Here is a 27,227-nt window from a genome sequence, read left to right on the forward strand (position 1 = left end):
ACACCCAGGCGGACTTTCCGGCCCCCAAACCCCTGAGCAAAGCGCCTTGGATGCTGCCTCCGGCCGCAGACGCAGGTGACATAAAACCAGGAGTCTCCCTCTTCCTCCTCAAATCCTGTCGCCTCAGACCCTGTGGAAACCTCTGACCAGACGCGGCCCTCACACGCCTGCTCTTGAGAGGTCCAGTGCCCCTGCTGGGGGCCTCCATTTCCTCCGCTGAAGGATGAGATCGCTTCTGAGGGCCCAGGAGAAGAGGGTCGCCGTCTGAGCCCAGAGCTGGGCGAGCCTCCAGCAGCGGCCCACTGGGCCTGCCCTGTCCCTGGTTCTGTCCTGGGAGCAGCAGGAGCTGGCCCTCCGGGGAAGGCGGCCACCCTCGCACTCCTGAAGGCTCTCCTCACAATCGCAGCCCTGCTGGAAAATCGGCTTATCTTCCACAGGCTCCGTTCTCTTTCCCTCCCCACAGAGCACCTCCCGTCACGAGCTTAGCATCTTCTGCCCATCCCCACCTGCTACCCTTCCTTTCTAGCAATGAGCCACCCTCACGTTTTTATTCTGTTTAAAAGAATCCCAAAACGCACCAAATTGCACCCGATCCTGTGCCTGCTCTGCATGCCTCGGTTTCTGCCTCCACCACCCTGCAAGAATTTCTCTGTTCCCCAGGCCTCACTGCGCTATTCAAGGCCAACAAAAACTAGGTGCAGAAAAAAATCAGTCAATCAAACCCCGAAATGCAGGACACGGAGAAAGGAGAACCTCAGGATCCAGGTCCAACCCCTGGCTCAGCACCGGAATCCTGTCTGTCGTAACCCTGCCCCAGCCTCTGCTTGAATCCCCCCGTGGACGGGGAGCTCATACCGCCCGACTGCTGGACAATTCCTTCTATTACTGGGCAGCTCTAACAGTTAGAAAGTCACATCTACTTCCCTGTGACTTCTACAGACACGTTCTGTCCCCTTGAGTCAGAGTGAATGGAACCTCTCTTTCTTCTCCACATTACCCATCAGAAAAGAGACAGCCCATGGGTCCCCCATCTTCTCTTCTCCAGAAGCCTCTTAAACTACCTGCATAGCTAGGTTCCTGCAATACTAAGAAAACAGAACCTCATTTGAATTAGAATGAGGCCACGGCCACAGTTACTCTGGCTACAATGCCAATGAAAATGTGTTTTATTTTGCTTTAATATTTTTAAAAATAATACCTTGACTATTTTAATATCAGTCTTCTTGAAAAGCAATGTGATACTACTCCCCTTCCTGGCTTAATAAAAAAGTTGCATAGTTCACAATTTTATACCTATTAAATAAACAAAGACTGAAAATAGTGGTGCTACCCAGTAGGGGACCCTGAACTCTCTCGTATGGCTGGTGGCAATATAAATGAACGCCAGCCTCTCAGGAACCAACCTGTCAGCCTGCTGTTTCGAGCGCCATAAAAACATTCATACCCTTCGACCCAATAATCCCAGTCCTGGGAGTTTATCCTAAGAAACTAGTTTTTAAAAAAGGAAGGAAGTGGGGAAGGTTACATGCATTAAGATATTTCTTCAAGTGCTATTGAACAGTCAGCAGAAGGAGACTCAGGAAAGTCTGATTTCATCCAGCGTACCGTGCAACCGTAATCAGTGAAAGCTCTGAAGACTAGTCTGCAACTTGAGAATCTCCTTAAGATAAGACAGTAAGTGAGAAAGCACAATTAAAATTATCTATACAAAGAGAACAGTACTGAAAGGCTCAGAGAGAACTCAAAATAGTTGGTTTGATCTGGTGGTAGGATCAGGGTGATTCTGTAAAAAATGTACCCCTTGTCAGCACTGCATTAGCTGCACAATAAATGAAATAAGAATGATGTAGTCACTGGGATAGCTCTTCCAGTGATAAAGATTAATAAGCGAGGCTACAGAGATTAGTGTGAAGAAGCTGGCCGAATCCCGCCCCCCTCCTCCCCGCCCCCGGCTGTTCTGTGCTTCTGGGGTTGCCCCACATGTTCCATGGAGAATTCTAACATCCACCCCTCTGCCTCCAAGGGCGATGGGGAACAGCTTGGAGGAAATCTAGGGCAAATGTATTGACCATTTTATTTATCTCTAAGAGTGATCACGGGGCTTCCCTGGTGGCGCAGTGGTTGAGAGTCCGCCTGCCGATGCAGGGGACAGGGTTCGTGCCCCGGTCCGGGAAGATCCCACATGCCGCAGAGCGGCTGCGCCCGTGAGCCATGGCCGCTGAGCCTGCGCGTCCGGAGCCTGTGCTCCGCAACGGGAGAGGCCACAGCAGTGAGAGGCCCGCGTACCACAAAAAAAAAAAAAAAAAAAAAAAAGAGTGATCACGGCCCAACCATAAATGTAGGGTATTCTTAAACAGGTACTTGGCTTCTAGAGGTTGCAGGATGAACAGGAGTGAAAGGCAGGATGCTCAGATAATTCCAAACCCCTTTTTGCTGTCCCCAGGTGGAGACTGCACCCACTGTGTCCTGTGGCATGTCCTCGGGAACAGAGGGCAGGACAGCCATGCCACGCTCTGCATCCTCTAGCCATCTGTTTGGAGGCTACAGGCAGGGGTCTGCAGAGGGACAGCACACGGCGTGTGCGTGCAGAACCCATGCAAGAGGACACGAAGAGGGCGGCAGCCACCCTCGGGGCATGCACCCCGCCTCAGAGAGGGCCAGGCAGCAGATGGGATCACCGGCATTCCCGCTCTGGGACAAGCAGTACCCAAGGTGATTGTGGCATAAACGACTCCTTCAGGTACCTGTACCCACCTGGGGACTCCACTGGGGGGAAATCTGCCAGAATGATCTGTGTGGGATCCAGAAGGACAGACAAAGGCAAGAGGAAGAGAGAGAAGATGAAGAGAGCGGCAGACCCAGATGCAGAGACACAAAGAGATGTGGCGACGCGGCTGCCCTCCCACCAGAAGTTAGTGCATTCCCATTGGAGATGTGGGCTTGTCAGGTGTACCCCAGCCTGGCCAAGGACATCATTTCCCAGCCCCTTCCCATCCAGAGATGTGACTTCCTGCCGCCAATGGAATGTGGATAGAAGCACTGGGTGTCACTCTGCCTGGTGCCTTTAAGGAGCACATAGAGGTTCTCCACCCTTTCTTTGTGGTGGATTCTGTGGCCTCAGAAGGTGACCGAGCTCACGCTGGACGCAGCCTGCTGACCAGTAACGCCCAGCTGAACTATTCCGTGAGTGAGAATCAGATCTGCATTGGGTTACTCTAAGCTGCAAGAGGGCTTGTTTGTTACAGCAGCTGCCGTTACTGATGTCTACCGTCTCTAGCAGGAGACACCAGCAATGCAGGAGCTCTACCTAATAGCTCCTGCACAGGCCGGCAGGGCACTTACTAAACTTGTTCAAAGAGAGGACCTGACCCAGGGAAGCAGTGAGCGGACTGCTGATAAAGCAGGCCAAGAGGCCAAGCAACTGGTCTTTTTCAGGAAGTCAGCAAAATCGCTGTTGGACAAAGAAGTAGAGCAAGGGGCGGAAGTCCAATGGTCATTTCTGCTGTTGTGACCTGTGCGTCCCACTGGTCAAACAGGTGTGGGGGACAGCAGGCAGGAACCAAGGGCAGGCTGGCTTATGATGCAGGGGAGGCCCCCTCTTCGTGGTAAGTATGACCAGCTCCCCACAAGTCATCCTCCGTCCTCGGGCTGGCAGGGGACAAAGGCAACTGGGCTTCTCCCCACCCTCCTTCCTGACCTTGTGATGACCCCCCCGCCCCCCCCCCCCCCCCGGTTCTGGATAAAACCAATATGAACTCCCAGTCGAGAGACAAACACCGGGATCCTTCTGACTGCTTGTTTGTGTCGAGATGAAGTGTCTGCCCCACCAACAGGCCCCTGGGAGCGTCTGGGAGGCAGGCCCCGGCTGGCACAGGCCACACCCGAGAGAGATGGGCTTCAGACACATGGAGGTGCTCCCCAGGGTGAGTCACTGCTCCCACCTTCCAGACGCACCCAGACAGCCCCATCGCGCTCTCAGCTCCAGTCTGAAATCACAGTCCGGCCGCTGACTTGGCAACACCTCGCAAGCTAAGTGATGTCTGTCCACAAAACCAGACTCCTAGGATAAAATTCCTTTGGGCCAAAGAAGCCCTCACCTCCCACACAGTTCCCGGGACCGCAGACAGTAGGTAAAGTGTGAAGAAAGAGGACAAGAATCCCATGTGGCTCCAGGTGACTGGTCCCATCTCATCCCAGGGCCAGTTCTTTGTGACACCAACAAGGTCCCCCCTTCGGCCAAGTTCATTCCCACCACCAGGGATCCTTACTGCTGACATCTACAAGTTGCTTTATGCTTTCAAAGACCTTTCACTTACAAAGGAAGGAAAGAGAAGGAGGTGAGAAAGGCAGAGTGAGGGGACCAGAGTCCAGCTACCTGGGAGAATGGGGTCACAACCATCTTTCTTCCAGAACCTTCAAGGCCTTTCTGTGTTATAGAATCCCCACAACGAGAGCATTTCTATTTCTGATCCAACCTCATCAGGCTGAGAACCACTGGCCGAGGACAGATGAGCCCTGCCCCCATAGCAAAGGGCCTCACAGCGTGAGCCCTGCCCCCATAGCAAAGCCCATCTACCTAAGTTAGGTCAGCCACAAACAACCCTCCCCTCCAAAGGCTGGAGAAAAGTCTATTCAGAGAAAAGCCGAAGTCGTTACCAAGGCCTACAGCTGCTTCTGTGTCCCCATCTCCCATCTCCCTCCCCCAACCCCACCTGCTCCTGCCACAATGGCCTCCAAACATGCCAAGGGCTCTCCTGCCTCAGGGCCTTTGCACATACTGTGCTCTCTGTTTAGAAAGTTCTTCCTGCAGGTATCAGCTCCACCCAGTTCCCACTTCATTTGGGAATCGGCTCAAGGTCATGCTATCAGAGAGGCCCTCCCTAATCTAAAATAAAATCCCTCTCCTGCCCCAACCCAGCCCCTGCAGCTTTCCATCCTGACAAGTTATCACCACCTGACACATCCTATGTTTATTTGCTGTCTGTCTTCCCTCTCAGAATCTAAGTGCCGTGACCACTGAACCCCACTGAATCCTGCGTGCTGCTGAGCTCCTGATTCCTAGAAGCATGCTGGGTACATGGTGGGAGCCCAGTGACTATTCGTCCAGCGAAAGAACCTGGAAACTGGGCTCTGGCTCAGCCTGACCACATTTCCATTGCTTACGGGGCCTTGTGCCTCTCGGCCAACACACCTCTTCTTTGTCACATTTCTGTGCTGAATCCAGCAACATCCAGGCAGGACCACAGAAGGCATCAGACACAGTAAACCAGCTCCTTGTGGACCACCCCAAGCCCCTCCTTGTGGGTGGGTTGGGTCTGCTGTAGGTCTCAGCTCCCCAGCAGACCAGAGGCCAAATGCTCTGTGGCCAGCTCTCAATTCGGGCCACGCTCTCCAGTAAGAGCCGCCCAGGCTGCCCTGTGTTTCTAGCCAGGGTAAGTGTGCCGGTCACCACCAGGGGAGTTGGCACTGGCCTCCGTGCAGGAAGTGACTGGACCCCCTCCAAGCCCCGTCCCCAGGATGTACCATTGAGGGATGTGTCATATGGTTCGGCCTCTTCATAGTAACCCTCTGGAGACTCGATCTTTGGGGTGGAGAGCTGTTTCCATTCTGGAATCTGTGGTATGAACAAATAAAACAAACATTTTCAGATACGATACACTGGGAACAACTTGGAATTAACCCTTTGGGTGGAAGGAGAGGGAACCAGAAGAAAAAAATGCCCAGCTTGGACGTCAAGCAAGTCGAGAGGGAGAACGGGGATTATCGTGACTCCCGTCAGCCACCCCATCCACAGTGTTTGGTTTGCATCCAGCTGGAGGGCTGTGGGCGCATTGCTTAACCTCACCAAGCCTCAGCATTCCCCCCCCGCCTCCTGCCAAATGAGGCTCCGATGCCCACCACACACACGATATCATTGTACACATCATGACATAACACACTTGAAAGGCCAGATGGAGTCAGGCTGTCATGGTAGCTATGATGGCTTCTGCATAGAATACACTTTCTACAAAGACAAGGGCTGATCGGGGTACACAGAGGAAGAGGACCTGGCTTCTAACTCCCAAACCTCTCCCATAACAAGTTCAATCATTTGCTCAGCAGATACTGGATGGCTCCCACGGACTAGCTGAGGGACACATCCAGATGGTCAGGAGTCAGTCCTGAGAAAGTCTTAACTAGGTGCTCACAGCTCCTTATCAAGTGCTTTAATAGACAAGGTCAGAGCTCCATGGGAGCGTGGAGGGTGTGATGAACATTTAGGACCAAGGAAGGATGCTCAGAGGACAGGACCACCCAGCATTTCTTACATGGCATGAGGGTGAATGAGCATAATTTGAGTAGAATAAAAAACATATGCAGGGCTTCCCTGGTGGCGCAGTGGTTGAGAGTCTGCCTGCCGATGCAGGGGACACGGGTTCATGCCCCGGTCTGGGAAGATCCCACATGCCGCAGAGCCGCTAGGCCCGTGAGCCATGGCCGCTGAGCCTGCGCGTCCAGAGCCTGTGCTCCGCAACGCGAGAGGCCACAACAGTGAGAGGCCCGCGTACCGCAAAAAACAAAAACATATGCAACTGTGGAGAAGAACAGAGCATGAACATCGTTCTCTCTTCCATTATTCCATCTGTAAGATGGGCACTAGACTACGAAGGTAATCTCATAAGCAATAGCAGAGGAAAAAGAGAGATAGATGGTGGCATGAATATTACTATATATAGGTCATGAACGTGTAAGTGTCCATCCACACAAGTCCCTGAAGAGGGCCAAGGGAATATTCGTGATGAGAACAGAAATGGCAAAAGCTGAAGTGCATTCCCAGTCCTGGTTTTGAGAAGTCCTTGTGCTGCGTGTTCCACACGAGGGGCAGGCCTGGACCTTCGGGGGGTGCCAAGTGAAGACAGAGGACGGCTCTTAAGGTAAAGGGGCTGCAGGGAGATCGTAGGAGAGACGGGGCCCTGACCTCGGACGGACCCCTGGGCTGCTGGGGATTCCTTGCCCCACCAGGAACAGGGGCAGGAGGTGGGGAAATCTAGAAACCTTTGCCATGGAAAATGAGCTTCTTTGGGGGACCTATGACAGAGAGAGCTTCCCTAGGCCTGGCCCAGGCGATGGTGGGAGAACAGGCAGCGTGGGCTCACGTCCCCCGTGGGACAGTACTCAGCAGGGACCACAAGGGCGTCGGTTCCCAGCTTCCCCCGGGGGCAGAGTAATGCTCCTGCAGCTGCTGCACAAAACCAGGCTCCCCAGAGCCAAGTCTTCTGTGGCTTGGCGACTAGATCTATTTCTATGATCTCTAGAGTGAATGTAACTAGGTTCGAATCCAGCCTTTAGGAGTCCATAGATTTAACCATGGGTATGTGACAGCCTCTCTGGGTCTCACTTTCCCTCTTCATAAAACAGGAATAGTACTGGAGTTGTCGAGGATTCAAGGAGACAAAACGTGATGGTGCTTCCACAGGGCCTGGTGCGTATCCAGTACGAGGAGGCTGTTGTCATCGTTGTCTGGGGGCCTCCACGACCCAGGCGCCCTACAGGAGCCAGGTTACTGGATTGCTGTCCGGCAAGCTGAGACAGGTCCACATGAAGAGGGTCAGCAGAGGCCAGGCCACCACCTGGCTCCCATACCACGTCCTTCGAACTCCATCTGGCCCGACACCGAGAGAGCTGACCCAAGTCCCAGAGGCAGGCTCTGAGCAGCCTGCAGCCCCAGCAGGTGCGACACACAGCACGCAGGAAGGAACAGAATAATCTGCTCATTTCCTAAGCAGCCCAGCTGCGCTCCGGGCCGGCTGCGGAAGGGCGACGGCTGCGAGCAGTACCTCCGGCCGGGCTCCTCGCCGGGGCGAGGGCCTCGCACATGGTGGACACATCTGGTAGCTGCTAGTGGATGACCCTTCGCCTCTGCTGCCCCTGGCCTGAAGAGACGTTTCTGCTCCTCTTGGCCACTCCTGGCCCCTCGGTCAGCCAGAGGAAGGGCTGCCTCTGAGAGCCTGCTTCCTGGGGTCTGAGGGGAAAATGTCTCCTTACCTGGGCCCCGACAAGGTCTCTGCTTTTGGGTCCTGGGGCTCAGGCTTCCTGCGTGGGCTGGGCCTCCAGCTGCAGCCTCCAAGAAGCCCCACTCCCCATACGGGGTGTGGGAACCCTTGTCTTGGTGAGGGCATGGGGATCCCATCCGGAGGGAAGCTCTGAGCACCCAAGGTCTGGCTCTGGTCTGGATTCCCATGATTAGAACAGGACAGAAGGGGATTGAACCCTCCTGTGGGAAGTCCTGCTGGGTCATTATCCCCACAGGGGGCCTGCCCTCCCATCTAGGAGTTGAGCACCAGGGGGTGTTTCTTGAGAGTCTCCCAAGCCTCTCACTGTGAAATCATCTGTAAATGGATCTATACAGAGAGGCAGATAGGGCAGTGGGGCAGGAATCTGACCTTCGGGGCTGGGTTCGAATCCTGACACTGGCACATCGAGCTGTGTGACTCTGGACAACTGACTTGACCTTTCTGGGCCTCAGTTCCTTTGCTATAAAATGGGGAGAGTAGAAGTACCTGTCACATGGGGTCACTGTAAGGATTAAACTGTGCTCAGCACTATTAAATAATAAATATTAGTGTTCACTAACCTTCAAAATAAGATATAAAAATATCAATCAAAGGGAGAAAAGGTGCCTGTAGGCATGTTTGGTGGGGGAAGAACAGGTGTACTCTGGGAGGATACAGAGGAAGTATTTGGGCATGACCTGGCTTATAGCAAGCTCAACTGCCTTAAAGAACAGGACAGCCCCTGTCCTCAAGGCGGCCAGGGCAAAAGATACGGGCCTGGGTCACATTAAAGGACAAAACGATTCCAACAATTCAGAAGAGAGTCACATAATTACACAGGCGCGATGGCCTATTATCAGAGGAGCAAGAGATCCTAAACTCCCGGAATTAAGAATAAAGGAAAGTTACTTTATCATCATGATGATGAAGATGGTGCACATTCAACGAAGAAGTAGAAGATGTGTGACTCTGGAACCTGAAATAACTGAGGGTTCACAGGAAGGGACAGGGAAGAAAGCCACCCTGCTCAGCGTGACTTGCCAGAGATTGGCAAACTTTACCTGTAGAGAGCCAAACAGTCAGTACTTAGGGATTTGCAGGCCATTCAGCGGCTCTGACCTCAGCTCTCCTACCCTGCTACTGTAGTGCAAAAGCACCCATAAATAATACACAAATGAATAAGCATGGCTGAATTCCAGCAAAATGTTATTTACAAAAGCACGTGGTGCAGGATTCGGTCAGGGGGCTGTACCTGGCCAGTGCTGATTTAGATGAGACACAGAGCTGAAGATGCGGGGTGGCCCAGGTGACCTGGGGCAACCCTGCAGTTCTGAGCAACCTGCCCCAGAATGCACTGTGGAAGCTTCCGGGGTGGGGGCTAGCGGATCCAGCCCGAGCTCCCCAGACCAACCACGGTGACGGCCTTCCCTGCCCCCGCAGAGCAGCCTGCAGAAGTCCAGCCCCGATGCACGGTCAGGCCTCAGAGGGGAGGCGGGCGGAGGTGGCTGCCCAGGCCAGGAGCACAACGGTGCCAGCAGACGTCTGTCTCTCAGAAAGCAACCGCCGCACCTGGCTGTGCAGACCGTGGCCTGGAAGTACCACGGCTGCTGAGTCACTGGCCACACCCACAGGATTGCTCCAGACCCCTGGCTGCCCCCTCCAGTGTTGGACGGGCTGAGCCTGGGACAGAGGCCACGCTCCCGGCCCAGCCCTGGGCACTGAGGACCCCAGGCAGACGCCCAGCTTGCGCTACAGCCACCAGAGAGCCCGGGGCCGGGCATGCAAGAGGACAAGCCACCGTGGTGCCCTGAAGCTCCTGGGTCAGGGTGGGAAGGGACACGGCTTTCTCTGGCCGAGGAAGAGAGGTCACAGGGCCAGCCACGCTCCCTCCCTCCCAAACTACTTGCTGTTCTGGTTCTCCTCCTCCCTGTGAGAGCCAGAAGACACAGCTGTTCCCCGCTCCGTCCTGACACCGCTCCTCTGGGGGCCTTGGACTAAGTCTTCAGCCAGACTTGACCAGAGAGGAGGCTGGAGGGGAGCAGGCGTGTGTGGGCAGGCAGGGAGGACCCCGGGTTCTGCACCCCCTCTTCCTCACTCCACATCCAGAAGGCCCTGGGGTGGAGGTGGGCGACTGGGACAGAACTAGGAGGGACCTAGGAAAGGTTCTTCTCAGCAGAGCAATTCCACAAGGAGCGGAGACCGCCAAGGCCGCTCGCTCTGCTGGAAGTTGCCCCACGGCCTGGAGTACGTCCACGGGAACCATCACCACGCATCTGAAAGGCCACACATCTCGGGTGGTGGTGTCTTTCCAGTGCAGCAATAGGTTCCTCTCGAGCCTCTCCTGGCCCCGATGGCCCACAGACACAGCTGATGCCGGGAGTCCGCTCCAGGGGACGACCACAGTCCTGGCCTTGATCGGAGGCCCTGCGTCTCACACCCCCTTCTGTGCTGGGGTCACAGAAGGCTAGCAAGGGAGCACGAAAAGCCAGCCAGAGTCCCGGGGCTGCCGGACTCTGTGACCACGACCCGGCCCCAGACCCTGGGTTCCCAGTCCACCACCACGTTCGTCAAACACGGGCTTCCAGAGCGAGTCACCGCTAAGAGGCTCCACCAGGTGAACGCCCCTCCCGTCTGGTGTGGACCCCTAAGCAGCTAGCTGCCCCACGTGGGGTGGGCAGTGGCACCCCACTGCACAGAGGCCAAAGGCACCCCGGTCAGAATCACACATGAACTCAGGCTAGGAAAGTTGCAGCCCTGGCTCAGAGCATCCACCTCTCCTTCCCCCCATCCGGCAAGGGGTGCTTGGGGCGTAACCCGAAAACCACAACACCTCCCGTCTGCTTAAAACCAGCAGCAACTGGATGGGAGCTGAGAGGCCATGCCCCCTCCCCAAGTCCCGGCGCCAAAAGTGAGGGGAGCCTGCAGCGGAAAGGGACACGACTTGTACCTTTACTTGGCTAAGAAGCCGAGCTGAAGTCCGGGAGGCCGCAGAGTCGCCCAGAAACCAAGAAACTGCATACAAATCCTGGGCCTGCTGCCTCCCCGTGGTGGGATCTTGGCCAGTTGTTTTAACTCCCTGAGCCTCTGTTTTTTGGCAGGTGGTGGGAGGACCATGTTTGTGTGCACCGAGTGGGCAGCGGCTCAGAACATGACAGTCACTCGTGGCATCAGCATATTGGGGTACCCAGGGACCGATGCTCAGTCCATCAAGTCTGTCAGCCTGAGATGAAGGGTCCCTGCCAAGCTGTCACCCAGCTCCAGGGGCTCCTGCAGTGGGATGCTGCCCAGACCTTCCAGGCCTGCCCTACCAGCTGTGAGAGCAGCGGGCAGAACCGTACTGCCCCCAGGAAGGCATGAATGAAGGGGCCAGTCTGGGGACGGGACCCCCTCAGTGGTGACCTGAGCCTACGGATCCAGTGATGGATGGCTTGGTGGGAGCTCAGTGACCGTGCAGTCCCACGGTCCCAGAAATCCTTCCCAGCCAGATCCTAGCGTGGGAAGAACTTGGGTTCAAGTTCTGCCACTTCAAGGCTGTGTGACACTGGGATATTATAAACCCACTGATTCTGGGTTCTTCACCCATAAAATGTAAATACTACCACTCACCTCACTGAATGCTAATGTGGTCTGCCACGCCCCCTGAATAAGAGGAGCTTAGGTGAGAGATGTTTACGTTCCTTTCATTTAAACACCAGGAAACAGAGGGCCAGAGACCTTAACTAACCTGCTCAAGGTCAAGGAGCTAGTACCTGACAGAGCTGGAATCTGAACCCAAGTCTGCAGGAGTCCATAAATCCATCCATCCACAAACATGCGTGTGGTCTACTGTGTGCAGACACAGGACACGAAGCAGTAAACGAGACACAGTCCCTGATTCAGGGAGCTTACACCTACTCTGGGAGGCAAATAATAAACACGGAGGGGTAACTGGGCGGTGTGGCAGGCAGTAATGGGGGCAGGCACCGAGGTGGGATGCCTCACATGGGTAAGTCAGGGAAAGTCTGTCTAAGAACGTCTGAGACAGGAGGAGGGGGCAGCCTTTGAGGGGCCAGGGCCCGGGGACTGCAGAGTCCCCGAGGCAGGACTGACCACAGGGAACAACCCAGGAACAGAAAGGAGGCTGGTGAAGAGCAGATGCAATGAGGCTGGAGACGCAGCTGGGCCAGACCGTGTAGGCCCTGGGGCCACGTGAAGGAATGTGGATGTTCTGTCCCAAGTCCAGTGAGAGCTCTTGGTGGGTTTCAAGCAGGAAGTGGTGTGATGTGGTTTACATTTCTGAAAGGTCACTGTGGCCTGAGCTGGTGCCCATGTCTGTACAAGGCCCCGCTCATGGGGTGCTGGTGAAGAGCCTGGCGTAGCCTCGGACACACAGAGACCCTCATCTCGCACGGCCGTTCCTCTTTGCGCCGAGCAAATGACGTCACCTGCTAGCACGCTTACTTGTCTCCGTCCCTCCCGGTGCCCCGGACCCCACAGACAACAGGTGCTCCGAAAATGCCAGACGCTTGGTGGACTGACACCTGCGAGAAGCATTGGACCTTCACGGGACCCAAGTCAGGGAAATGAGGGGTCCCGGACCCACACTTACGATCTTGGGTGGCGGGAGGTCTGGAAGACTCTTCTGAGGGGCCGAGGAGTGCTGGCTGGGCTCGCCGTTAGTCAGTGGGCTCTGCTCCTCGGGCGCTGTGGGAAGCAAGCAGAAGAGGGCTTTGATGAGGGGCACCCAGGCTTGCAGTGGAGTCTCAGTAGCCAGGAATGTCTGGTCACATGAGCCCCCAGTTCTATTTGGGCAGGTGTTAATTACCCAGGCAGGCGGTCCCTGGAGCCAGTGTTGTTTTTCCTCCAAGAATAGGGTAGATCGGCCATGGGCAGTTTCCTCAGGAGGAACTGGTTTGAGGTTTCTGGTAGGTTCCGCACCCTCTCCTCCACCGGCCCCATGTCCAAAACGCCCTGGCCACAGAGCTTCAGTGAGTGGAGGAGCTGCCCGTGGTCACTATATTGAGCTGCTCTCAGCACCGACCCTGTGATTACCTCTGTCCACCCCATGGTTTCCCCGGAAGGCAAACAATCTAGGGCCCGGGGGCTGCTTTAGTGCAGGGGACTTCTGCGGAGCCCACGCTTGGTGGTGGGGCAGGAGGTGAAAGCCACACTGGGGACCTTGGCCACCAACCCTCTGTGCACTTTTAAGGAAAAGGCCCCAAAGGCTCCTCTGAGCCTGACCATTTCAGCAGGTGGCCAAGCCAGCTGGGGACAGACAGGTTCAGGCAGATCTGATCCTGGGGCTTTGCTGGCTGATGTCCTGAAGCCAAGTCTTTAACAGGACCGAATGTTTGGGGATGCTGTGTTCCCACCTCTTGCTAAGCCTCTGTCTTTGAGTCACAGGCTTGAGAGCTGCGAGACGGGGGCTTCTAATCCCCTCTCCTCTGCAGCTAGGCAGCTCTGCAAACCTCTGGGCCTCCCTGGGGTCCTGCTGGACCCACTCCTGAGGGTTTTCAGACAAAAGCAGAGAGCAGAACAGAGAAGATTAAGAAGCCATGGAAGACACCACCTGTCCTTCCAGTGGAAGGTAAGATGTTCTGCCAAGTGATCACCTTTGAACAAAACCTTCGATCGAATATTAAGGCAGCTGCTGACATCACCGACTCCTCGCCATCACCCCCCCCAACACACACACACTCATAAAATCCAGACTTCTGTCAAAAGTCATAAAGCTGGGGCTGTGGGATCAGCACCTATACAGCTGCTTTCTTAGAGCATCTGAATTATAACTTCCTATTCCTGGGACGATGCTGGGAAACGCTGAGAGATTTTAGGGACTGAATCCTTATCCACGAAGGGGACACGAGACCTTTAAGAGGCAAGGAGGTGGCCTGATGAGACATCCCAAAATACATCAACCCCAAATAGCATCACCCAAAATGCGACTTCCAAAAATAACCCCACCAGGCCTGTCTGTGGTCCTGGCTGGGAGGAAGGAGGGGTGGGACGGGACCAAGGCTTATACTGGCCCCCTTCCTGGGAGCTGGCCTCTCCATCAGCGGCAGACCCGTACCTTTGTCTTGGGACTCGGCATCCTGTTGCTTGTGGACCGTCACTTTGTTCATATAAATGTACTCCTCGTCAGAACCTGCAGAAGGAGGATGGAAGACACAGGCTTCATGTGATTTCATGAAGGGAAAGGGCCTCTAGAGAGAAAGGATGTCCTCTCCACCCCTCAGAGACATTGTCATCAGCCTGGATTCCAGTAAAAGCATACAACATTTTGAGTTGATTGAAAGAGTCCACTGTAGAAAGAGCTGACAGATTTCCAAAAAAAGAAATATCACATTGCTGACTGTTAGTTTTCTAGCCTGGGGGGAGGGGAGGGGAGGGAAGGGAAGGGGAGGATACAGAAGGATAGCTTTGGGAATAAAAGGCTTAAGTGGAAAAGCACCCATACCTTAAAGATCTGCCTCATATTCCACCAAGCAGAGATTTCTCTGGGTTTCCTAGCATTTTGTTTAAATTGTAAAACATTTCCTATCAGTCATTCTCACCCTAGTCTGAATTACACTCATGGGCTAATCAGAGTGAGGTCTATATAAGATAGGTCATATTCAGGACCTGGAAGTTTAGCTCCCAGGCCTCTAGGTGGTGTGCCACTGTGGGGGCCTGAGCTCTGGGTTTGGAGTGGGGAGTGTGCTGGGATTTGGACCTGCAGGACCAGCAGCTACCTGCTCTACCTGCAGTGCACAGCCCTTCCCCTCCTTTAAAAACATTTCTGTACAGGCTGTCACCTTCCCCGTGCATGTCTAGGCAGAGAAAGGCTTTGACCCTTTCTTCAGAAGCCTGCAGAGGAGACTGATCTGAGTGTTTCTCCTCCTAGAAATCCTCCTGCATTTCTTTGTGCCTCTTAATTTGCATTTCCTAGAAACTTGCGGCTGATAAATTCCAGTGGCTGGAGATGGTGCTACAGAGCCAAGGAGCCCAATTCAAACCCCTGGCGAAGGAGGCAGTTCAGCGCCAGCCAGTTCCACACCACAGACCGCCTAGACTCCAGCCAGCAGGCCTGCGTCAACAGAGCCCTGAGAACCCAGAGGAACAGGAGGAGGATACGGCTGGATGGATCTTCCTCCATCAGCCCGTGGGATTGCCACCCTGGTGCCCAGCCCTACCAGAACCAGTCAGCAACGTCACCCCTATACCAAGGGCCGCAGCAGCTTATCAGAGGGAACTACAAGGTCTAAACGTAGTTATGCACAACTTGCATACTTCCACTGAGGGGTTGGGTCTGTACCTCCTCCAGAGCACGGCACAGGATTAAAGCACTCTGCAGGGAGAAGCAGGAGACAGGGTAGGGGATGGGGGGCGGGGGGCCTCGGCCAAGCTCTGCCATTAACAGTAATTCTGAGCAAAACAGCTAACCTGTGTGTCTTAGTTCTCTTGCCTGCATAGTATGGAAAATAATTGTGATGAAATATTGCCTAGTTCTACCTAACTGAAATTTTCAAATGTACAAAACTCAAACGTTAGGGAATTTGAAAAAGTAAGGTAACCTTGTAACTAACAAAGATTAAAAATCACAGCCTAGGGCTTCCCTGGTGGCGCAGTGGTTGAAAGTCCGCCTGCCGATGCAGGGGACACGGGTTCGTGCCCCGGTCCAGGAGGATCCCACATGCTGCGGAGCGACTGGGCCCGTGAGCCATGGCCGCTGAGCCTGCGCGTCCGGAGCCTGTGCTCCGCGACGGGAGAGGCCACAATAGTGAGAGGCCCGCGTACCGCAAAAAAAAAAAAGACAGCCTAAAACATGGGAAATAATTCAAAGGCTCAATAATAGGAAAATGGTGAAAGAAACCATGGCACATCAACATAGGTAACAGCAGGTCACCTTTAAGAGTAAATGGATTACCGGCACAACCATTTTGGAAGTGATCTTGGAGGATAATTTAATTTTAAGTGTTCATATTCTGTAACCCAACATTTCCGCTGCCAGAAATCTATCTTGAAGATAAACTCCAGCATGTAAACAAAATTTTATTTGAGGATGTTTACTGCAATATTATATGAGGTTTTTTTTTTAAGAACAAAACTTAAATGCCCACGAATAGGGGGCTGGTTGAATATTATTGTTCATCCATGGATGGGCACTACCCACCTGTGAAAAATAACAAAGTAGCTCTATGTCTGCTGTTTACAAAGATATCCAAAAATCACAGTTAAAGGATCATGTTTCAGAAAAGCAAAAAAAAAAAAAGAAAGAAAGAAAGAAAAAGTATGAGAACTGTCAACATAGGGAAATGTGCACAGGCAGCAATTCTAAATGTAAAAATAATGCAAAGCAGAGTACAGAGGCAAACCACAGCTACATGAAAATATCCCGATGACACCGATAAAGATCAAAAAAGGAAGTGAAGGAATGTAAATAGTGTTTAATGTTCATTTCACATTCTTCTCTTTTTTCATACTGTTAACTAAGCCCACACTCCCGTACAAAAGAAAAGGCAAGATATTGTTGTTACTGTTTTAACTGTTAAACTCTGAGCAGGTGCTTCCCCCCCAAGACGGTGATCTGTAAATTGCAGAGAAAGCTGGCACTGGCCGTGTCACCAGGCTGCGTCTCCCTCCTTGGACACTCTGCAGGCCATGCTTGACTAGGTGTTGATTCTCAACACCATCCAGTTGGTAGGTAAGAGGCTCCCAGGACCATCTGCAATCCTGTGAACTTGGCCCTGGAAAGAGAAGCCTGATGAGCTGTCCCAGGTCTGGGAGGCAGCAGCCTCGGGTTGGAGAATTTCCATCATTGTCTCATTCATTTTCAGAAGTGCACTGAGCACCAGCACTGTACTAGGTGCTGGGGATACAGCAGAGAACAAAACAGACATTGTCTCTGCCGTTGTGAACTCACCAGATCGGGGGAGGGAGAGGGAGAGGGGGCAGACCCAGATGGGGTAGTCGCACAGGTATGTGGGAAATGACAGCAGCTACAGGTACGGTGGAAAGGAGAGCTCATCGTGCTTTGAGCAAGTGTGTGGATCCTGGGGGAACGACCCTTCTCTGAAGAGGGTGGTGGGAAGGGGTAGGGAGGAGGGGCCCGGACCCTCTTACTACAGCTGCATAGACTGAACGTTTGAAGCATTTCCCATCACAGGGGCAGCCCTGAAATGTTCCCAGAGTCTCTGAGCAGGGTACTGGGGGGCCCACAAGGTTAAGACAGGAAAAAATATCGGGTCCCCAATAGACAGACCTCAATCCATGTCTTGACCTTACCACCTAGACAAAAGGCAAAGAGCGTGGAAAATTCAGTAATACACTGAAGATCGGAAAATGGAAAATTCCATTTGAAAAGTGCACACACACACACACACACACACACACACACTCATGCTCTGCCCCAAATGTGTTGAAGTAAACAACAGCTCAGCCAGTGGAGACCACAGCCTATCTTGAAATGATCATCCTGCCTCCACCTGTAAGTCCCGTCAGGCTGAGTTAATTTTCTGGAAGATACACAGTGAGGCAGTCATGGGAAGCTGAGAGAAAACGACCAACGCGTTCAATTTAAGGGGCTTTGGATTCTATCCCGTGCAGCATAATTAACCTGGTACAGACTCATCTGGACCGTGGAGAGAGGAGGGGAGCGTAATGGTTAGGTCTGCTGGCCCAGGCCCAAGCCTGGGCTCTGCCACGCATGGCCATGTGCCTAAAGTAACTTTCCAAACCTCAGTTCCCTTGTTGGTAAGATGGGGACAGCAACTCCCTCACTGCCTTCGGACGGGGTTAGATGACATAATCCAAGTCATTTCATTCATTAAGCACTGGGCTGGGAAATGGTAAGAGCACAGAAAGTGTGAGCTGCTGTTATAACCACTCTGCCATCCGAGAGGGTGCAAAGAGGACCAGAGGGGAAGTTCGAAAACAGTGGCTATTCATCCGTGGGCACTGACCTGGAGAACAGAAGTGACAGCCGAAGGCCTTGGTACGGCTATGCGCATTGTATCGGTGGTCTGGGTGTGCTCTGGGGGCAATTCACACTGGGGGGCCCCCGACCCGTTCTCAGCAGCTCCTGCAACCCTACAAACTGCAGAGAGCAAGGGTGGGGAAGGCCTGACTTTATGAGAGCAGAACATACACACATCAAAGGTGAAACAGAGGTCACCCTACAGGAAGCCACACTAGACCACAAAGGGGACCCCACACCGGGAGCCCTGATGGAGTGGTGAGAACCAAGAAGCAGAGGTCAGACGCCATCACAGGGGTGTTTCTCAATTCCCAACAAAGGTGTTCTTTATCATTAAACATTCGCAGGTTGGAGCACATCTAAATGGCCTGGGAGTGTGCTCTGTAAAGAATTCCACCGATGAGTCCTTCTGTGGAGTGATTCATCCCTCTGTAACTTACCTGCTTTGTAATGGGGATTTCCCATCTGCTCATCCCACCTTTGATGTGCTACTGACCAGCACTCAAGGCAGGTCAGCAGATGCTCACTACAAAGCTAGGAGGAGCCTGTAGAGCTCAAAGGCAATGAAGGGGCTGCTGGAAAACCCCTCTGATGAAAGGCTAGGGGAGCCAGATTATGCCGACGGAAGAGAAGGCTGCCGGGCATATAGCAACATGCTCCAGCTTCATGACTTCTCTGATCTTCAGACAATAGGAACTAATTCCACAGGGAACAAAAAAAAAAAGGAAAAGGGACTTTGAAATGTAGCCCAGTGGACGCAGGCTGGATGTCAGGGAGGAGTCCCTGACTGTGATGGCCAAAGAAGGTGCACTTCCCTCCCTGGCAAGGATCTGGGCTACTCCTACTGTGAGACAGATGGATTAGATGTCCTCTTACTGTCCCTTACTGTCCCCAAAATATCACTTTCAATTCTCAAACATCTGATATAAAAATAAACTCGACTAAACTGTTATGACTTCACAAGAAGGTGTTTCTTTAAAAAAAAAACACCTGTGCTAGAAATGAAACCGTATGTCCACAAGAAGACTTGTACAAGGCTGTTCAAAGCAGCCTTATTATTCATATTAGCGCAAATCTGCAAACAACCCAAATGTCCATCAGCAGTGAATGGACGAGCAGATTGCAGTATATTCGCAGAAGGGAACACCATTCAGTCCACAGCATGGAGTGACGGGGGCCAGACCCAAGGCACAAACCACCCAATTCCATTCATAGGAAGCTCCAGAATGGGCACCGCTAATCAATGGTGGTAGAAATCTGAAAAATGGTTGCCTTGGGGTGGGGCTAGGGAGGAATTCTTGCCCTGGGAAGGGGCAAGAGTGAATTTTCTGGGATGATAGAGATGTTCTACGTCTTATTTTGGGTGGTGGGTGCACAGGTGCATACAGCTGTCAGACCTCACTGAACTGGGCTTCCCTGGTGGCACAAGTGGTTGAGAGTCCGCCTGCCGATGCAGGGGACGCGGGTTCGTGCCCCAGTCCGGGAAGATCCCACATGCCACGGAGCGGCTGGGCCCATGAGCCATGGCCGCTGAGCCTGCACGTCCAGAGCCTGTGCTCCGCAACGGGAGAGGCCACAACAGTGAGAGGCCCGCGTACCGCAAAAAAAAAAAAAAAAAAAAAAACGAGAAAAATAAACAAACTCACTGAACCAACTCCTGAAGATCTGTGTACTTGACTGGATACAAAATCTAGCTCAATTAAGAAGATAGAAAACCAATGAACTCACAGTTCTGTGATTTACAAAGTCTTAAAACAATGTTTTCCTGTTTTCCCTTGGGCTGTATGACACTGGGCAAGTTATTTACACTCTCCAGGTCTGAGTCTCCTCATCTGTAATAACAGCAGCAACCCCACAGGGGTGTCTTGAAGATGAAGCCCGAGCAATACATGTGCGGGCGGGAAGTGCTCAATTAAGCATTAGCTATGATTATACCAGTTTATTATCCCTTCTCTACTTTCAACCATAAGGAAAAGTGCTCTTCGTGGGCTACTGTGTTGAGTGTTCAGAAACTCCTGGGGCTGCCGTACACGTCCCGTCACTCTTGCACTATTGTTACGGGCTGAACTATGTCCCCCTCAAAATGCATGAATTAAGTCCTAACCCTGAATACCTCAGAATGTGACTGTATTTGGAGAAAGTGTCTTTAAAGACATAATTAACATTAAATGAGGCCACTGGGGCGGGCCCTGATCCAGTATGAATGGTGTCCTTATAGGAAGAGGAAATTTGGACACCGCCATTCACACAGAGGAAAGATGGTGTAAAGACCCAGGGAGAAGGGGACCATCGACATGCCAAGGAGAGAGGCCTCAGAAGGAACCAATCCTGATTTTTAGCCTCCAGAACTGTGACAAAGTGCGTTTCTGTTGTTCAACCCAGTCTGTGGGGTGTCATTATGGCAGCTCTAACACACGTACAACCATCGTCCTGCTTCCACGGGGACCTCTTTACTAAGGCCCCGGCCACACTCACTGCTGCTTTTGGTGTAAAGCCGGAGGAGCTCGGCCAGGCCACTCTTCTTCACCACAGCTGTGCTGCTCAGGTTCTCTTGGTCAAGAATCCTGAGGAAGTCATCCAGCTCTGTCAGCAGCTGCTCCAGGGCTAGAGACAGAAAACAGAAGAATCCCTTATAGCAGCTGCCTTCTCTCCAAAGGCCCAGCTCAGACACACCTCCGATCCCACAGCATCCCACGACGGACCCTCCGGTCTTGAGGGGTGGGGTCCAGGGTGAGGCCAGGCAGCACATGGGGGGCCCAGCCAATAGGTGCAATTCCCAGTGCCAGCATCGCTGGGGAGAGGCAAACAGGCCCTTGGCTTCGAGATGGACAACCTCGGCCAAAGCTGCGGGGCTACCATTTGCTGGAGTGACAGTGGCCAAGGTGGTCCAGTCAAGTCTATCAGGCTGTGAGAATCTGGAAACAGGATTTTCTTCCTAATAAAGGTCAATCAAAACAGCTCAGGGTCTGGGGAACTTGAACACAGATCAGACCCGCAACCGTCAAAAGAAATGCTGTGGTTGACCCAGTTGTTAATCCTTTCCCCAAGGATGGGGAAACACAGAGTCACTTCAGGGAGATGAAACAGTGATTACTCTGTGCCCGCAGGAATATGGACAACCTACCCAAAGCCACACTTGGACAAACGAAGCCTTTCCCTGAGATTCTTCAGTGACTTCAGAGCCACTTCAATTGCCACTAGGCCAGCGTCACTCCCAAGCTGGTTAAGGGCTGTGGTGCCTCAGATCTAGCTGTCAAATACGCCTCTGTCAAGGGCCACTGTTATAGAAGCACTGGCCAATTTCTAGCTGGAAGTACATTGCAGAAACATCAGTGCAGCGGGCAACAGTCTAGGTGCAGGGCCTTCCCCATTACTGTTGTTGTTATTATTGTTAATGACCGAAATCTCTATTAAGAACAGGATGCTGCATTCCCTGCTGGGGTCCTCACCTTGGCGCTCCCTGCCCAGCTGGCTCTCCAGAACGTGCTCATTAATGGCAGCAGCTCCTTGAGGGTCTAAACAATGCTTTCCAACCCTGGCTGCATTGGAATCACCTGGAGAGATTTTAAAACTCCTAATGTCTAAGCCGCACCCAGACTGATGATATCATGATCTCTGGGAGTGAGACCCAGGAGTTATTAGGTCTTAAACCTCCTCAGGTGATTCCAATATGCAGCCAACGCTGAGAAGCATGGGTCTAAATGTAATGCCAGGGGCCACAACTGAGGGCCCTCCTTCCGACAGCAGCCAAGACGCCCAGAGCCGCCCTCCACCGCCTGCTGCTGGAACTCTGAGCGGTCACACAATCTCTCCAAGCTCATTCCCTCATCTGTAAAGTGGAGAAGACTGTGTGGGCCCTGCCCATCTCACAAGGTGGGTGTAAAAGACAAAATCTGTGAAGCTCTGCACAGCGATGCTTGTGAAATGCTATGCTAACCACACAAAGAGCTTTGTCATCATCGTCTCCTCCCATCCTGTGACATCATTAGTTATTTCTTATTCTCCACCAGTAGCATTCGTCTCTAAGCTCCTCTTCAGAGAAAAACCAAAACCTTGCACTGTAACATTCCCTACCCTACCATGTAAGGGAGAGGAAGGAAAGGAAGGTCACCTCCTCCGAGCAGCCCTCCCTGACCACCTTCTCCATACTAGATATTTCTTATCATTTTCTAACTCAGCATCTATCTCCTGCTTTCATAGCCCTAATCACAACTTACTAGCAATATGAATATACAATATTTTTTGAATACACAGTATTTTTTAAATAAGATTTTAAAATGAACAATATCAACAATGAATGAAATAACAGTTTTATTTATTTGCCCATTTTTAACGTGTATTTTTGTCTTTCTCATCCTGGTCTAGTCTGTTAGCTCAGTGAGTCAGAACCACACCTGTCTTGCATCTTTGGCACCTCACGCTGTTACAGGCGTTGAATGAATGTTTATGGAAATAATGAATAAATGAATGAATAAAGTTATTAGGTACCTACTAGCTCACAAGAACTCTAGGAGGTAAGCAACATTATGCCTATTTTGCAGATGTGGACCTGGTGGCCCAGAGAAGACCCATAACGGCCCACATGGCCCATGACAGAGAGCTGGGTTTGCTGCCTGACTCCAAGGCTGAGCTCTTGGCAACACCCCACCTGATGCCTCCATGTAGGGCCTTCTTCCAGCATCCCCCAAAGGCCTGGCGCCCCAGAACTGAACCAGAGCCCCTGACTATCCCCTAACCCCCTCATTATAGAAGCCCTTATACTCCCCTGGTTCTAAGGGAGAGCCCAGTGCCCTATTTCTGTTCGAACACCCCCTTGGCTCTCAGTGGGGTAGCAGCCTCTGACTCCAATTCTGAAAAACCACACTCCCTGGAATGAATATTGCTACCGACCGGGAGAGAGCTGGAGGAAGAGAACGGGGGATGAGGATGCTTATTTCGGAAGAGAGCAGTGATAACAGTACCAGCGCATGTGACTGTCAGGTCGAACAGCCAGCTGGCTCAGATGAGTGGGTGCCGCCTGTCGTAGGCCAGAGCGCTCTCTCCCTGCAGGGAGAGACAGCAGAGAAACCGCCTCTCTCCCTTTCAGTGTCCTGGTAAAGGATGAAGAATCAAGCGGGTCCCACAGAAGTCTGTGCGTCACTTCCCCTCCGGCTTGTCAAAAGCCAAGCGAAGGTAAAAGACACCTTCACGTAGCCAGCGGCCCAAATGCTGCATGTGGTACGTGTTGGCCCGTGTGTCTAGAGGTAGGATGGAAGACGCCCTCATCTCTGCCCGAGAAGAGATGAGCAGATGGTTAAGGGATAGCCAAGGAGAGGCAAGAAAGAAGCCACATCAGGTAGTTCTGCTTGGGAAAGAGCCATGGACCAACAGCAGAGTCTCCTGCCCCGTCCTTGGGTATTGAGAAGAACACCCCAGGGAATCTCCAAGAGGCCAGTGGCTTCTGCCCTGTTTACTTAAAATTGATTAAACTCTTAACGCAATGAAATTTGAAAGAGCACCAGCAAAAGCTCCCAGAGCCCACCGAATCAGCATCCGGCGAGACCTCTCCGTGTGCCCAGCACTCAGCTGGGCCCTCAGCCTCAACTTACTGGGAAACTGGAAAGGAGACCTGGATGGCGTGGCTCCTGCCTTTTGCAGCCTTGTTGGCGGGACAAGACGACCACAGGTGAAGTGATTAACAGACCAGGGCGCACCACCAAAGAGTCAAGAGTCTCGCAGCTGATATCAGACGATAGGTTTAAGGCTGGAAGGTTTCTGGGAAGAGGCCCTCGTAGAGTAAGGCCTTAGGTTGTTTTTTGTTTGGTTTTGTTTGATTTTGAACAGTTATTCATGAGTTTCCAGTTGGCTGCAGAAACTCAACAGGCTGAAAGAAATGAGCTTAAAGAAGTCAAACTGGGGGACTTCCCTGGTGGCACAGTGGTTAAGAATCCGCCTGCCAATGCAGGGGACACGGGTTTGAGCCCTGGTCCAGGAAGATCCCACATGCCACAGAGCAACTAAGCCCGTGTGCCACAACTACTGAGCCTGTGCTCTAGAGCCCGCGAGCCACAACTACTGAGCCCGTGTGCCACAACTACTGAAGCCCACGCGCCTAGAGCCCGTGCTCCACAACATGAGAAGCCACCGCAATAAGAAGCCCGTGCACCGCAACGAAGAGTAGCCCCCGCACGCCAGAACTAGAGAAAAGCCTGCACACAGCAACGAAGACCCAACGCAGCCAAAAATAAATAAATAAAATTTAAAAAAAAAGAAACAAGTGAATTAAAACAAGACACTAGAAAAAAAAAAAGTCAAACTGGGGAAAAACAAAGGATAAATGACTCTGAGGCTTGAACTCAGCTACAGTGGATAAGGAAAGTGAAAGGGCCTTGCAAAACAACTAGGATCTCAAGCTGCATTTTTCCTGACCTTCTGAACTCCACTGAGCTATTACTGCTGCTACTCCTGCTAACAAACAAAGAAAAAACACGAGAACTTTAAGTGTCTCTTGTTTCCACATCCTCAGCTATTCCCAAAAGCTGCCTGATTCCTGGAAAACAGCCTTGTTTATTTTTATGTGAGCAGATACATACCAAGCCAAAGGATGAAAAGCATCAATGCCTGGCTCTGGGGAGACAAAGGTGACCCTGATGGGGTCCCTTGCACTTCCAGGAGCCCCATGCCTGGAAATAGGGCACCAGTGAATACACAGGATAGAAGTGATCCAGGGACATTTCCAAGGATCAGGAATGTACCGAGGAAAGAGACAAACTTTGGGGTTATCAGGGAGAGGAATTTATAAGCTGGCCATTGCGGATGAATAGGAGCTCACCAGGAAGAGGCAGAGGCATTTCAGGAAAAGGGAATGATGCTCAGAAGAAGACTCAGATGCTGAAAGCACATGGGGTGTCTGAGAAACCACGAGTAGCTCTGTGTATCAGGGCACCCAGAGCATGGGGGCAGGGTGGGTGGGCCTTGAAGGAGAGAAAGTGGGCTCTGCGGCCAGAACTGCAGACTTAGATCCTGTGGGCAGATCATAAGGGCTTTATTCGCTTTGCTAGGGAGTTCGTGCCTCATCCTGCAGGGCTTCTGGGCAGTGCAGTGGAGGAGGCCATGCTATGCTGCTCTTCAAGCAGGCTAGCTCTGCCAGCTGTGGGGAGGACGGTGGAAGGGGACCAGGGGACAGGACGGGGAGGCAGGGAGGCCAGTGAGATGACTGCATTAGCTCAGCTGAGGAAGATGAGGGTGTCACCCAATCACAGCGGCTGGGGCCATGCAGGGTGCTGCACCCCACCACCTCCAAGTCTCCCAGGCACTCTGCAAGTGCACAGTGGGGGGAATGGGCTCTTGAGCCTGGATTACAACCTAACTCTGTCACATCTGCCGTTAACAGCGGCACTGGGGTTCAAGTCCAACTGTGAACAAGTCCAAGTACTTGCTGTCTGCTGACCGCGCTGGGGAAGTCAGAGAGGTTGACCTGGATCATGGCCTCTGCTTCCCAAGGTAGCAGGGGATGGGATGGAGGGGTTGGACTTGAGACATGTGACAGGTAGCAGCCATGGGCCATTAGATGTGGAGACTGTAAGAGAAGATGCCCACGGGTGGCTGAGAGCTGCAGAATACCATTAGACACACAGGCCTGAGGACACTGCAGTTAACTGGGCATCTGTGGTCCCTGCTGCTGGGGAACTGATGGGCTAGGCCGATGGGAAAGATGGGAAGAGGGGGAGTGCTGAGGAAGCAGATACCCTCCTTTTCCCCTAAAACAGCTGAGTCAGGTGAAGGGTATGCACCAGGGTTGAAGAAACGCAGGACCGGGAAGCAGAGGGAGTCACGAAACCCAGAGGTCACTTCCCTTCGTCTCTGGATCCACATCATCCTTCAAGCTCCGTCCAGGCCCCGACCCCACAGAGCAGCACCCACGACCGAGGACACTCAGCTCTCCTGCCAGCTCTTCCCTAGATTCCTCACTGTCCAAGTCAGTTGTTCTCAGTTGTCTCAGTCTGTGCCAGGTCTGTATTCTGGGCTAGGCCTGAGCCCTTTCTGGACAAGGGTCAGCCTTCGTAGGTTTGGGCCTCTGACAAGGCGCTAAGCACATCAGAGGTCAGTGACGCTCCTGCCATCATACCCCCTGGGGTCCAGCCACAGGTTCCCCCGCTAGCCCAAAGGAGAGCGTTCCTGTGAAAACTTTATGCCGAAAAGGCATAAAGGGAAGCAGCTACTGTCTTTTTCTGGAAAAACGAAACTCCTCTCTGGATGGATTTCAGTTAGCGCAAGCAGGTATTCACGTAGGCCTTTCATCAAAGCCAAGGGGCGCGAAGCGAACTTTGGAAAAGCAGGGGAAACCGAGAGCTCAGGCTCTTGGGAATAATAAAAGCATGGCCCCAACTTGCGCCAACCCTGGTGACATTTTAAAGCCCTTAGAGCTCGGAGGGACGGGCCATCCCTGGGAGGAATGCAGCCATTTCACCGAGGCTCTGGAACGCACTCGTCCCAATTCCCTTCCCCCATCACCCCCACATTGCTCATTTTGGTCTCTTCCTCAACCTCCAGCGGAGGGAGGGAAAAATAAGTGTGCTGTTCATCGTGGAAACTGTAGGCCCTTGTGCAGGCTTTCCATCCTGGCTCTGTTAAAGTTCAGAGTTGTCTGCTCACGGGCTGACAAATCATCAATACGATTCTTGTTCAGGACGTGCAAGGCCCACGCAGAGCCGGACGGGTCAACGGCTCGATTCATCGCCCTCGGCCCCGGCAAAGCTCTGCCTCCAGATGACCTCCTCCCCCAGTTTTTCTCATCCTGAGGCAGTCCTGCTTTTTGGTCACTAGGTTCCCAACCATAAACGTCTTCCCAACATGCCAAAAAAGCTGCTTCTCGTGATTCCCCTGCTGTTTTACACACACAGTTTTATTTATTCAGCTGCGTTTGCTGAAGACCCATGATTGAGGGTGATTTTCCTTCCAAACGTGAAACTGAGCAGACCTGTTCTTTTAAGTATAAAGACATGCATCCCCCTCCCTGCCCCGACGGGGTTCCGAACATTGAGCCACAGGGCATATTATTTGCGTGAACCCGACTGCTGGGCACCAACCAAAGTTATGAAGCTGGTGAAAGTTTCTGTGACAAGCAACAGCATCAGGTGGGTTGCAATGAGGAGCAGAAAATGCCAGTAGACTCATCCTGGTCACAGAGAACCATCAAGTTCTCAATGAGCTTTTGGAAAACATGCCCCTTTACTCCACCTAAAAGGAGACCTCCCCCCACTTTTAGGAGGCCCAAT

At 52.6% G+C, this 27,227-nt stretch overlaps 1 protein-coding gene across 10 annotated transcripts in view; it reads right to left on the minus strand.

Moving 5' to 3' along the window:
• Positions 1-27,227, minus strand: part of AFAP1L2 (actin filament associated protein 1 like 2) — a 99,152-nt gene that overhangs the window by 17,393 nt on the left and 54,532 nt on the right. For 7 of the 10 annotated variants that reach the window (XM_049697041.1, XM_049697040.1, XM_049697042.1 and 4 more), the window contains 4 exons: positions 20,446-20,574; positions 14,086-14,160; positions 12,622-12,716; positions 5,524-5,614 (listed from right to left, as the gene is read on the minus strand). In XM_049697041.1, the coding sequence (XP_049552998.1) occupies positions 5,524-5,614; positions 12,622-12,716; positions 14,086-14,160; positions 20,446-20,574 (390 nt within the window). Of the gene's footprint in view, positions 1-578; positions 3,656-5,523; positions 5,615-12,621; positions 12,717-14,085; positions 14,161-20,445; positions 20,575-27,227 lie in introns of those variants that run through there. The other 3 variants (XM_049697048.1, XM_049697045.1, XM_049697047.1) reach the window with 3 other exon arrangements.

The sequence above is a fragment of the Orcinus orca genome, chromosome 14 (genome assembly GCF_937001465.1).
Source record: "Orcinus orca chromosome 14, mOrcOrc1.1, whole genome shotgun sequence".
In the NCBI taxonomy this organism is placed as follows: Eukaryota; Metazoa; Chordata; class Mammalia; order Artiodactyla; family Delphinidae; genus Orcinus; species Orcinus orca.